Source organism: Montipora foliosa, chromosome 1 (assembly GCF_036669935.1).
Source record: "Montipora foliosa isolate CH-2021 chromosome 1, ASM3666993v2, whole genome shotgun sequence".
In the NCBI taxonomy this organism is placed as follows: domain Eukaryota; kingdom Metazoa; phylum Cnidaria; class Anthozoa; order Scleractinia; family Acroporidae; genus Montipora; species Montipora foliosa.
This window is the reverse complement of record NC_090869.1, coordinates 47245425-47257924: the sequence shown is the minus strand read 5'-3', so window position 1 is coordinate 47257924 and position 12500 is coordinate 47245425. Positions and strand designations below refer to the sequence as shown.

At 41.8% G+C, this 12500-nt stretch overlaps 1 protein-coding gene across 5 annotated transcripts in view; it reads right to left on the bottom strand.

Moving 5' to 3' along the window:
- LOC137999837 (uncharacterized) overlaps positions 1-12500 on the bottom strand; it is a 171159-nt gene that overhangs the window by 13044 nt on the left and 145615 nt on the right. For 3 of the 5 annotated variants that reach the window (XM_068845793.1, XM_068845777.1, XM_068845812.1), the window contains 2 exons: positions 11926-12201; positions 1492-1794 (listed from right to left, as the gene is read on the bottom strand). In XM_068845793.1, coding sequence (XP_068701894.1) covers positions 1492-1794; positions 11926-12201 — 579 coding nt within the window. The remainder of the gene's footprint in view (positions 1-1491; positions 1795-11925; positions 12202-12500) is intronic. The other 2 variants (XM_068845785.1, XM_068845803.1) reach the window with 1 other exon arrangement.

The window sequence follows — 12500 nt, the reverse complement described above, 5'->3', positions numbered from 1 at the left end:
CAGGAGATACTTGTTGACACGGCCCTTATATGAATGGTGAAATAGTGCCAACAATGTGAGCAGACAGAATATTCCATAGTCGGATGGCCGTATGCAGGAAGCTTCTGTCAAGTGTATGCGTCTTGGCTTCAGGTTAGATAAGGGCATGGTCTGGCACTGAAGTGCTTGATCTTAAGACCCGAGGTCTTATGTTAGGTGAAGGGAGCATGTCATGAAGGTCCTTCGCACATTGCTTTGTGTGCATCTTGTATAGTGCCCAATATAGTAATGCACTATCTTGTATAGTATCTTGCTTTGCTTTCACGTTGAGTCAGCATGCTGCATTCACTAGCCAGACCCCAGTTGTTTGAAGGGTGGATAGCGCTATCCACTAGATAACTCAGCTGGTTTTGCTAGTGTTTATCCGCTGGGTAGTGATTTATCCGGTGGATTGCGTTATCTACCTTTTGACCAACCGTGGCCAGGTGTCTTTCGCTGTCATCATTTTCCTTGCACATTCTACATATAGTCGAGGCTTCGTTTTTCTCTATCTATCGTAACTTGGACAATATTTATTGTTAATGTCCTTGTCATTGTTACTTGTTATTGTCACTTGGAATTTACAAAGTAATATTGGAGTTCTTGTGTATATATGTTGTCGGTTAAATCCGGTCTCAGGTTGAATCCGCTTTTACCAAGGTTAAATTGGTTCCTCATTTACGCACTCTACCGAGTGTAAAGAATCTATTAACCCCCCAAAAAGGAATGAAGACACCTAGACATTCCCCCAAGCTCTTTCTTACGCATCTCAACCCATCTTCTTAATGTTCCGTAAAATCCTATTGGTTTCTGTATTCATACAGTTATCCATTCGGTCTCAACATCTCACCTTAGTAAGGGAAAAAAGAGTCTATAGTCCTGTCTCTCCACCACTACAGTACAATGACGACCATGGTTAACCAAACGCAGATCTTTCATTACTTGCTTTTGTATAATAAGTCAATTGATATCTATATGTATAATAACCGAACCTAATCCTAACCTGACCCTACGTTTTCTCTTGGCTTAATTTAGGCTCTAAAAAAGGTTATTCTATTCATCTGGGTGCATATTCAGCCTAGGTAAAATGAGGATCACCAATTTAACCTATGTAAAAACGGATTCAACCTGAGAACGGATTTTACCAGCAACATATGTACAAGGATCTCAGACAGAGAGTAGTTTCCTTGAGACGTGTGCTCTTCCCAGCAAGGCATATTTCTGGAGAATACGGACGTTGCAGTCAGTGTCTCTGATTTGGTCAAATTAGCTTTTATAATTCACCGGAACTGAGCCCAACGCTCCGACTACAATTAGCATGGTGTTTACCCCCACATCCTCGAAACCTCATCTTTCAATTCAGAATAATCGGTAATCTTTTTCTTCCATTTCATTGCGTTGTTTTCGTCCCCAAGGATTGCAGTATCAATAAACTAGTAGTTTTAAGGACGGGAAACGGAGAACGCATCTTACCTCCAGGTTTTCCTACAAACGTAGCAGTACATTTCCTTGCACATCCTTCAGAACAACACTTGAAGTTTCCAGGGCAGTCCCAGTCTGTGCTACATTCGTCACGTGCACTACTCAGAGGACATGGTTCTCGCCTGACCATAGGGCACTCTCCTGATTTGGCTAGTTTATAACATTTTTTCTTACAGTCTCCTCGTAAGCAGCACTTCTGACCATCACGACACTCAGAATCATTAGAACAGCCAGTGACTCCCAATTCACATATTGGTGTAGGAATAAGTGATGGACACATTTCGTCTGGCTTTCCTATAAGGGAAATTGTTTATGTATAATATATATTTCATCATACAAGTATCACAGGTCCACTTTGTTAGTTGTGGAAGAGGTAACAAACAGTCAGTTTAGCAGTTATTGTACTTGGAACCTTAAGCAAGGACGACGAAGACGGCTACGAGAATGCCATATAACAATAGGTTTAATTAGCAAAAAAAATTGTTCTGCACACCCTGCACGTGCGTTTTACATTTTGATACATTACTTTGTCGTTCTCATCTTGACAACGACGTGAAATAATCAAATTTGAGGTCAATTTTCTCTCTAAATATCCACACCGTTCTCACCTTTTTTTTTTTTTGAAATGCGTACTCACACTTTCCAAACCGATCGACTTAGAGTAATCGCCATACTATTACAATAACGGGCAATAATATTTTCAGACAACGTTCTCGCAGGCGTCGTCGTCGTCGTCCTTGCTTAAGATCCGAATGATGGCTTTCGTCCAGAATGGAGTTTAAAGGATGGAATACCATAGACACGAAAAAAAAAAACACTGCAGTGTTCTAACGGTTAACAAAATGTGAGAGTCTTCATTGCAGAAATGTATTGATTTAAACAAGCTGAACAACAGGTCGATACTAGAACGGAAGTCGGTTGAACGAAAGAAAGAGGACTGTCAGCTCAATATTCAGCCATTTCTCAATTTTCACGTGATTTATTTATTTTGCTTTTTCTGTTGACATATTGAACCACCGTTGGCCGTGTAGCACTTTTATTTGAACAGACTTAACTGATTAGAGTGTATGTGAAGTGCTAAGTATCTACCCCACATTGACCATGTGAGCGTTAGCCCTACTGGTTCATATGGGGTAGATACTTAGCACTTCACATACACTCTAATCAGTTAAGTCTGTTCAACATCAAACATTGTTTGGCCAACTTGTCTGGTGTTGTTTGATCGTGTTTGATATTTTCTGAAGGCCACCAAACATTCGATAAAACAACTTAAAACATGTTTGTGACTTCGATCGTGGTTCCTTGGTTGTCGTGCTTTTCCTCTCAAAAGGAGGGTCATTGCAAGCCAGAAGAAGATTTCGATGGACCACTCTGGGCGATCCCACTCCCGATCCCGGCTCCATTTCTTAGACTGGGCCACCCTCTCCTTTACGCTTGAGTACTCGATAGACTGTACTCTCCCAATACGACCATAGCTCGCCAGGACCCCCTCCCTCTCGTAAATTTGGTACTAGGACCCTATCGCCCGGCTGAAGAACAGGATTGTTACCCTTGCGATAATATTGTTTCTTTCCCCTGACACAAGAAGACAGAGATCTACTTGCAGCCAACTTGTATGCTTCCGTCATTGTTGCTTACCTCTCCTTGACGTATGCTTGGCAGCATCCTTGATACCAAAGATCAGATCAATTGGTAGTCTTGGTAACCGACCGAACAATTTGAAAGATGGAGAAAATCCCGTTGCCTCATAACGAATGCAATTGTACGCATGAATGAATTTCTTGAAATTGTCCTTCCAAGTAGCTTTCTTATTTTCCGGCAAAGTTCGCAACATGGATAGTAAAGTTCGGTTAAGCCATTTAAGTTTCCCGTTTCCTTGGGGATGTTAAGCTGTAGTCCTGGATCGAACTACTGGGGGTTCACGGATGGCGCAGTGGTGACAGCATTCGCCTCCCACCAATGTGGCCCGGGTTCGATTCCCAGACTCGGCGTCATATGTGGGTTGAGTTTGTTGGTTCTCTACTCTGAACCGCGAGGTTTTTCTCCGAGTACATCGGTTTTCCCCTCTCCTTAAAACCCAAAATTTGATTTGATTTGCGTTAAATTGTTAATTTCAATTTACAGTGTCCCCGATTAGTGCTCTACAGCGCTAGAAGATTAGGCACTTAAATAAAGTTCCTTTCCTTTTTTATTCCAAAGCATCCCTCGAGTCGATGAAAGAGCTCATTTTTGAATGCTCCCCCCTTGATCGAGCAAGATTCGGGGAGGAAAAAGCAAATTGTAGTATAAAATCTTTATACAGGTTTTTGTCTGCTGTTCATGCTGACTTATTGGTCGTGGCGTAAGCTCGAGCGAACCGCGTAAAATGGTCTACTATGACCAAAATGTACTCGTATGCACCGGTATTCTTTTCTAAATAGACAAAATCTAGTGATACCAGCTCAAAGGGTGCGCTCAAATGAATATTTTTCATTGTCCTTGATATGACGTTCTGTCTCCTCTGTTTCAGGCAACTGCAGACACGCGTGACATAATGCTCAATATCTCTTTTCAGATGCGGCCAATGAAATAGCTCTCTCGCTAAACGTCCCAGATGTCCCATTTCTTCTTGTAATTCTTGATATACCGTTCTGTGGTATTTCTCTGGAAGGACAAGCTGTAGGGTTTGACCACTTCTTCGCCTAAGGATTTCCTCGTATCCAACAATCTGTTTCTTCCATCCCCGTAGGAGAGCCTGTGCTTTGGGTTACGCTCTGTGTCTATCCGGCAAATTTGGTTGTTTGCTACTGATCTTCCACTGTATCATTGTGCTGATGGCCTCGTCCTGTCTCTGAGCATCCTGGAGATCTTTAAAGTCAGAGGTTGTACTGGAAGGCTGACGCTTTTTCCTATGATGTGTCACTTGGCTGACCTGCTAGAGACAGTAAACAGATGGCTTCTCCCTTGTGTTGGATTTCTATCGTATGGACAGCAGGTTTAATCCACCCTGGCCCAATCAGGGCCATGTTCTACTCAACGTCACCCTGTAACCTGGAGACGGCATCAGCATCCTTGTTGGATATGCCAGGACACTATTTTATAGTGAATTAAAAATCAGAAAGTCTCGCTATCCAACGGTGGCCAGTAGCGTTAAGTTTTGCTGTGGACAGGACGCAGGCTAACGGATTATTGTCAGTGTAGACCATAAAATGGGACGCGTAACACAGATAGCCTCTGAATTGTTCCGTTATGGACCACGTAAGTGCCAACTGAGCTTACTGGAATGGGGAGGATAATTCCTCTCCGCTGGCTTGAGAGTGCGTGACCCATATGAAATAACTCGCCGTTGACCATCTTGTCTCTGGTAAAGCGCTGCTCTCAACTCTTGGTATGACGCATCGGTGTGAAGAATGAATGGTTATCTATAATCAGGGTAAGCCATTACCGAAGAATTTGTGATTGCGGAAATGAACTTGTCCAAAACCGCTCGATGTTCACCCGTCCAATTAATTGGCTCACGAGATGATAATTGTCCCCTTTGTTTGGTTGATTGGACCCTTTCTTCCTCTCTGTCCTTTACATAGATCGTAGAGGGGTTTTGCAACTTTTGAGAAATACTTGATATATCTCCTGTAATAGCTTAAGAACCCAGTTAACTTGCGAACTAGAAACAGCTTCCGTACAAGCAGGATCAACGCTGTGTCCAGACTGATTTACTATTCTCGCCAAATAGTGCACTTCACCCTGAAAGAGCGTACATTTGCTGGGTTTAAGTTTCACCCCGTGTTTCCTCAAACGCCTTAACACTGTTCGTACATTCTCCACGTGCTCCTCGAATGGTTTACTGTAAACGATCCCGTCGTTCAAGTATGGTATGCAAGTCTCATCCCGAATACCTTCCAAGCAACCTTCCACAAAACGTTAAGAACTGGCTAGTGCGTTACTAAATCCAAGTGGAATTCGTATCCACTCATAGAGTCCGCAGGACGTGATAAATGCTGTTAAATGTCGACCCTTTTCACCCAAAAAGCCTTGATGGTATGCTCTGACCTGATCTAAAACAGAGAACCACGAAATCCCTCCAAGGTTGTGCAAGGTCTCTTGAACCTTCGGAATCCGGTGTCAGTTAGGGACGGTTTTTCGATTCAAATCTCTAAAATCGAAACACAGGCGCAGTTCCCCTCGCCTGCGTAGCAAGCGTTTCCAGCGCGCGAGAAGCGAATTCATTTTTCTGGCCGCGCGACTGCGGGAGAATAGGGTGAGCTTTCCGCGCGAAAGTTGGGGCAAGCTAATGACGGAACGCTTGCAAGAAAACCCCCTATTTTTGAAAAACACCCACCTTTGTAATGATTGACTTAACACGCGCTGATTTACATCTCATTAACAAATTAGCCAATAGCAGATAACCTTGTTAACACATGTTTACTCCCGTCAAAACAAACTGAGGCACCGAGATCAATGCAGAAATTTTCATTGATTTTTGAGTTAAATTTGTAACGGTAGCTTCTCAGCCTGGTAAGACTGGTTGTGTTTCTTTCGAGAATTTGCTTAAACCATCGAAAAGAAAAGATGCTTACGGACAAATTCTAGCTGATATTTGCAGAGCGGTTGGAATAAAAGTTGTCGAAAACAACAGTCTATTTTCAGAACGTGTATGCAATCCGTGCGCTCGTAAAATACGAAATTTAGGAACATAACTCGTACAGAGTTCGATGGGTAGTAAGGCCGTAAATGCAAAAGTCCACCAAAGCAGACCATGAAACCATTCAAGAGGTTTTAGTTGCGATTTTTAAACTAGCGGCGATTTCAGCGCGATTTGCTGGCTACTTCTTGGTACAAAGTGGTTGACGAAACGAATCGTACTAAATTGACACGAAATGACAAAACTCCTCGTTGGTTTAATAATCCACAGTTTTTGGTCAAATACGGTCACGAAACCGTAAATGTAATAGCAAGCATAAATGCTCAAAATAATCGCATAACTTTGTGCAATTGTCTTCATCTTGTCTCATTTCATTAAGGATTCAAGCTTACAATGGGCAAGGTAAGCAGAGAAATTGACGAATACAATTTATTTCCTTGATCCTGAAACAGATATGGGTTCTGATAGTTCGCATGCATTTTATAAATTTATCCTGTGTAAATAAACATAAAGTATCTTTTGCAAGCGAACGAAAGCTTACTTCAGTCCAGTCCAAACTTTCGTCGGCAATAAGCGCAGTCAAAGTTTTGTTCAATAACGAATCTTCTACTTTTAAGTAAATTACGGAAACGCCTATCCATAGCGGCTTCAACTGACACGTAAATAATGTTGAATTTTCCTTGATGGATATCGCCCAAGCGGTCCAGATTTTCATTTAAATCGCAAGCCGTCATTCCATCAGAATTTACTTCAACCACTTGATCGCATATGATGCTTTGTAATGAAGAAAAAACGATGATACTCGAGAAGCATGTTCTTGGCTCTTTTATTTCGAACTCCGCACATCACGACAAACATCTGAAAAATTAAGCTTTTCCTGAATCATGTTGGCAAAACGGCCATTACATCTATACCATTAAAAAGATGGCGCATTCCCAGTTCTTGTTCCCCTTTCAACGTAAAGCCAAGACCCGATTCGTTCAGCGCTCAAAGATGATTCAAAACCTTCCACATCTTCCTTCATTGTCTCGTTACATACACGACAGGGGTGGCATAGGAAGATCGAGATTTAAAGAGCCATCAGGAGGTCTTCCATATAGCGCTTCGCTGCGACTTCAATGTGCAATGGAAGAGGTATAGAAACATAAGTTTTCTGAACCGGTGTTGTGTCTTACAATTCCAACACCATCTGGAGCTCTTCAATACAACTCACATCATCCTCATTCAGAGATTCTTCTCTAAACATCTTAACTGCTAAGTGTCAGTCAAGTCACCCAGTACTACAGCTGTTATCTTTCTCCATCAATTCCGTGTCCGCTTCGTCTGCACCACTGTCTTTTACCAGGTATACCGGGGAACTCTCGTGCTCAGATAAACTAGTCTTGGTCTCACCAGAGCTGTCATCTTTTCGTACCACGTCCACTGGTGTAACTGATGTGACGAACTGCAGACCACCAAGTGGGGTTCGCCGACCAAGGACTATTTGATGTTTCATAATGCTGTGGACGGCAATGTTTATCCGACGGGGACAGCCTCGTGGCAGGGTAAGCAGTTCCCTAGTCACTTGCAGGCCCTCTGGCAAGATTGCATCTAAAGTCGGTTCAAAAACCATGATTGTCTGTCCTGGCGGTACTGTCTGGTTTCGCTTCCACTCTTCAAAGCAACCCAGTTTTCCTCAGCTGGGCTCTGTTTGAAGTCACCGAATGCACTTAACTTTTCCCCTGACACACTCTGGATAGCTGAAATCGTAATGCCCATAGTTGAACTGTCTTCCTCTCCGTGTGGTCTATCATTGAATACTTCTTATACGATACTATAGCGAATTATTGGGATTCTAACAGCAAGAAGTGTTGTGGTTGGTTGACTATCAGAGTCAAGCTGGAATTGTACTTCTACCCAAGCTATAAATGGTGTTCTTCCCCCATTGGTGGCTCTTAAGTTTAGTTATGATTCTTACCCGAGCAACTCCTCAATGCTTCTCGCCGCTGATGATGGCAGATTTTTATCCGGCCAGGACTTTGACACCATCGACACTTGTGCTCCCGTGTCCAAAAGGAATTCGACCGGTATGTCACTCAAAACACAAAATACCTTTTACGTCTTTCCAACGAGCTTGGTACCATTTAATTGCTGCTTGGGTGTTAAATGACTGGAGAATACAGGATTTCTGTGTTTCCAACTGTCAAATTGCCTGACAGAGATTCTTGTGGCCCCTCCAATGATGTTTCTGACCCTTTTGTCCACAACATCGTACTACTTTACACCCTGAACATTGTTTAAAAACTAGAACTTTCTGACAATTAACAAACTTGAGGTACATAATGAAGCTATCTCTGACTGGGGCTACTTCCTGTCCCTTGGTTGTAGTCTCCGTCTCTTTCCGTGACCAGCGTTTTCACTGCTAGACTTCCTTTGCCGACACCCACAAGTCCAGCGGTCCCCGCTACCACAAATATGACAATGGTCACGCAATTCTCCTCTTCCTTCTCCCTGACAACTCAGGCAACCCTTGGGTCGCTGATACCATTTCTCTTATTAATCATAACCATTACAATTTTCTCAAATTTGATTGGTGCATTAACTATTGTGTAGGGTTGAAATCGGACAGTGAAATCGGACAGTTGGCCGTAATCGAATACCTGAAATCGGACAGTTACATTAGCCAATCATATTAAGTGCACTCAGCTTAATCCACCAATCACAGATTTATCACAATAACCACGGCAACAACCTCTCACCCTACCAAACTGGGGATTTTCCAAAATGGAGAAATTTGTAACATTACACAGTTAAAAAGGAATGCATTAATTTTGTTTTCTCGGAAATTGTAAAATTGTAATGGTTATGATTAATTGGTATCAAGACTTGTCGTCAAATTCGGTCTGTAATCATACTCGTGATTGAACAAATCGCTACGCGGTCGTCCGATTTTGTTAATCACTCGTATGATTACAGACCAAATTGGACTGCTCACTGTTCTCCACTGACGACTTCAAGTAGCTTGTTCTGACCGGATCGCTTGCAGTTCAGCCATGAATTTGTCCCCCTTGGGACGATCTTTCTGCTCTGCAGTCGCCTTCCTATCAGTCAGCTCTTGATGAACAGTTCCTCCTCTCTTGGATGCGTCCACTTCATAGACCTAGGTGCTCTTCCGACAAGAAGACATTCCTAACTTTGATTTCCTCTCCATCTCTTCTGACACAATAACAATTTGCTGAATTAGATCATCATCCTATACCCCTGGAACTTATAGGGAAGGCCTCAGCCGATTTCGGACTGCTTCATCCTGAAGACCAGCATCGAGTGAGTGCAAGAATATTCTCTGCACCAAATTAGAGTCATATTTTAACTGAGTGTCCACCTTTTGGGAAGCAAACAGAATCTTCTGTCTGATATCCAATGCTCTTCATAGCATATTTTGTGAACCCCCTTGGGGTTCCTGAACTAGCTGTCGACATAGCTCTGTCGCACTTTTCTCTCGATAGTGGGACCTCAGGATACGCCTTAGTCTAAGAAGAGTCAAATCCTCAAGTCCTTCAAGATAACTTCAAAATATCATTCCAGGATTAATAACTCTCACTACAGCATCCGCAACCTCACCCTCCTTATATCCTTTCTTTAACGCCCCTTGAATTTTCCTCAGCAAACGTACAAAGCTTAGCTTGTCCTTCTGTACACACATACTGTATCTTTATTTAACCACGGGATCACATTCATTACAGATACAATGGTTTTCCTGTGAGCCGTGAAAAACAGTCATTAACTAAATTAGAGACTACTGTTTACGAGTATATTGCTAAGAAATCTATTAAAACAAAAGAAACTACTATTTACAACTAATGTTAAGAAATCTGTGTGAACATTAAAACTATTTACAATAACTATCATCAATATTAACTAAGTAAAGGATCTATTTACCTATAACCATTTTAATTTATCTATGAATAAAAAAAACCTACTAGTGAGAATTACTTAAATTACAATAACTTGCTAATTTTCTTTTCATTTAAGAGATACGATTTAAAGCAATTTAGGCTTTCCTGCTCTCTCGCTTCTGCAGCGATATTATTCCATAAAGAAGATCATCTGTAGTGGACGCTGTGTTTTCCAATTTCTAATTTGGGTCTGGAAATGTACAGGTTAAATAGAGGAATTTCGTACATTAAGGGAGTGGATGTCAGAGACATATTTGAATATATTTCTCAAATATGAAGGAGAATTGTTATGAATGATTTTGAACATCAAAATAGCGAGTTGTCGTATTCTCCAATTTTCCAGTGTTCCCCATCCCAAATCAACTAGAAGGTTTTTGGATCTTATTTCATAATTAGAGAAGGTAATAATTTTAGCACCCCTATTTTGATGCTATTGGAGTTTTTCGGATACGCCTTTGCCTATATACCCGACACAGCTACAGTAGTCAAAATGGGGCAAAATCAGTACTTTGTATACAATGGCTCTCGTTGTTAGCGTTATAGTAGTACCTTCTTCAGAATCTCTTTGATGTGCAATTTCCATGACAGGTTTTCATCAATAAAAACTCCTAGGAATTTATAGCCCGTTGCTCTATCTATGGATGCGCTATCTACCTTTACAGTGACGTTATCAGAGACGTGAGCAAGTTGCTTGAGCAATTCTTGCTTACTCTTTTCCGATGGTGACTCAGGCTTCCCGATTTGTGGTTTGGTGTCGACTGATTCCAGCCGAGGGCAGATGAGGTCATGCTCCGTAAATTTTTAATGAAAGTCCTCTAAGTATTCCTTCTGTTCCTCTTCCGTTCCCTTCGACGTCTCATCTAACTTTTCTTCGATCAGCAAAACGACCTTTTTTCTAAATTTCTCCTTCACTTCATTATCACTGTATCCAACAGTCTTAGCACTCCCTTCCACATCCTTACTTCCCAACTAGAGCTCTGTATATGCATCTGAAGATCCTCGGTCTCCATTGCGAGTATTCCTTAGACTTAAATACAAATCAATGGTTTGTTTTCTGTCGTTCCCTCGCTCAATTTTTCCGACCACCACGAAAATCCATTGCTAATATGAGTTTCATTTCTTCCGGACAGGCCCCCAAGTGGTACCCGGTGACGGAACAGATGAGCGACTTTTCCCTCTGAACAATAACATAACACGGGGACAAAGATGACGGGCAACAAGCTTGTGCTCTCTTACAACCCAAAATGCCCAAAGGTCTTTCTTCTGTACTTTAGGCGGTAGGGCTTCAGTATTGTAACTCGCCACATTTGGCCGTGCAATAAACATGTTTTTTACCGAGTTAGCTGGGTCTGTATGGGAGAATCTTGACGTTGATTACATTGCGTTCTGTCTGTCCTGGCGACCTCGATCAAGATTCTACCATACAGACCTCCAGTTCGGTTACTAAAACAGTTCGGTTTGCAAACTTTATTAACTATGATAATTGCATGATGCCTACATGATACAGGCTTTGCACACTTTCATTAATGTTTGGATTATTTTTAAGAGTGGAGGAACAAGGATAGCACAGTCGGTTTAGTGCGAAACCTTGGTGTGAGAGGTCCCGAGTTCGATCCCCGAATCTCACATCTTTGTTTCGACTTCTTTCCTTTCATCGTAGCTTACGTAGTAACTTAGTAATATTCACGTGATTTTGCATAGTTGCTTATACCGAGAGCTATAATCGTATCTTACATCCACAGTTATTATTGAAGAAATTTATTTTACGGATTTAACATTATTTTTTCCGGTGCACACAATATCCAGATTATCACATGCACAACGGTTTATTTTAAACGTAAAACTTGACAGTTAAAATGCAACACTGACCTTTCTCAGTACACTTTCCAGGGTGTTTGACGCTGACATTAGTACCGTCCTCGCACACTAAATACATGAGCATACATTCATTGCTATATGTTACTCCATCTGTGCCACAGACAGGCTTGTATATCCTTGAACATGGCCTAGAGCATGAGCACTTGTACTCCCCAGTTGTGTGGATTTCTATGCACTTCGCATATCGATGACATGCTGGATCACAAGTTGGTTTTACTGGTGTACCGTGTTTGTACTCAAAAACTGGCGTCAGAGCTCTCAGAGGGACTTTGAAAAAAAGTAAAAAGAGCCACTCAATGATTATATAAACCAAAGGGTGAAGATGACATCATATGTGTGAGTCAACGGGGTCAACTGATGGACGAAACGCTGGAAGTGATACCCCAGGATATATACAAACAAATCTTTCACTCGTATCATTATTAACAGGGTAGCATCAGGTTGACATATGAAAAGCAGTACTGTAAGGTCGGTGTCAAAGAACAAGGACATGCTCAGCTTCACTGCAGTTGTTGAGTGGGTAAGACATGGAGGAAAACAACAACGCCCTTCTTAGGAGATATCAT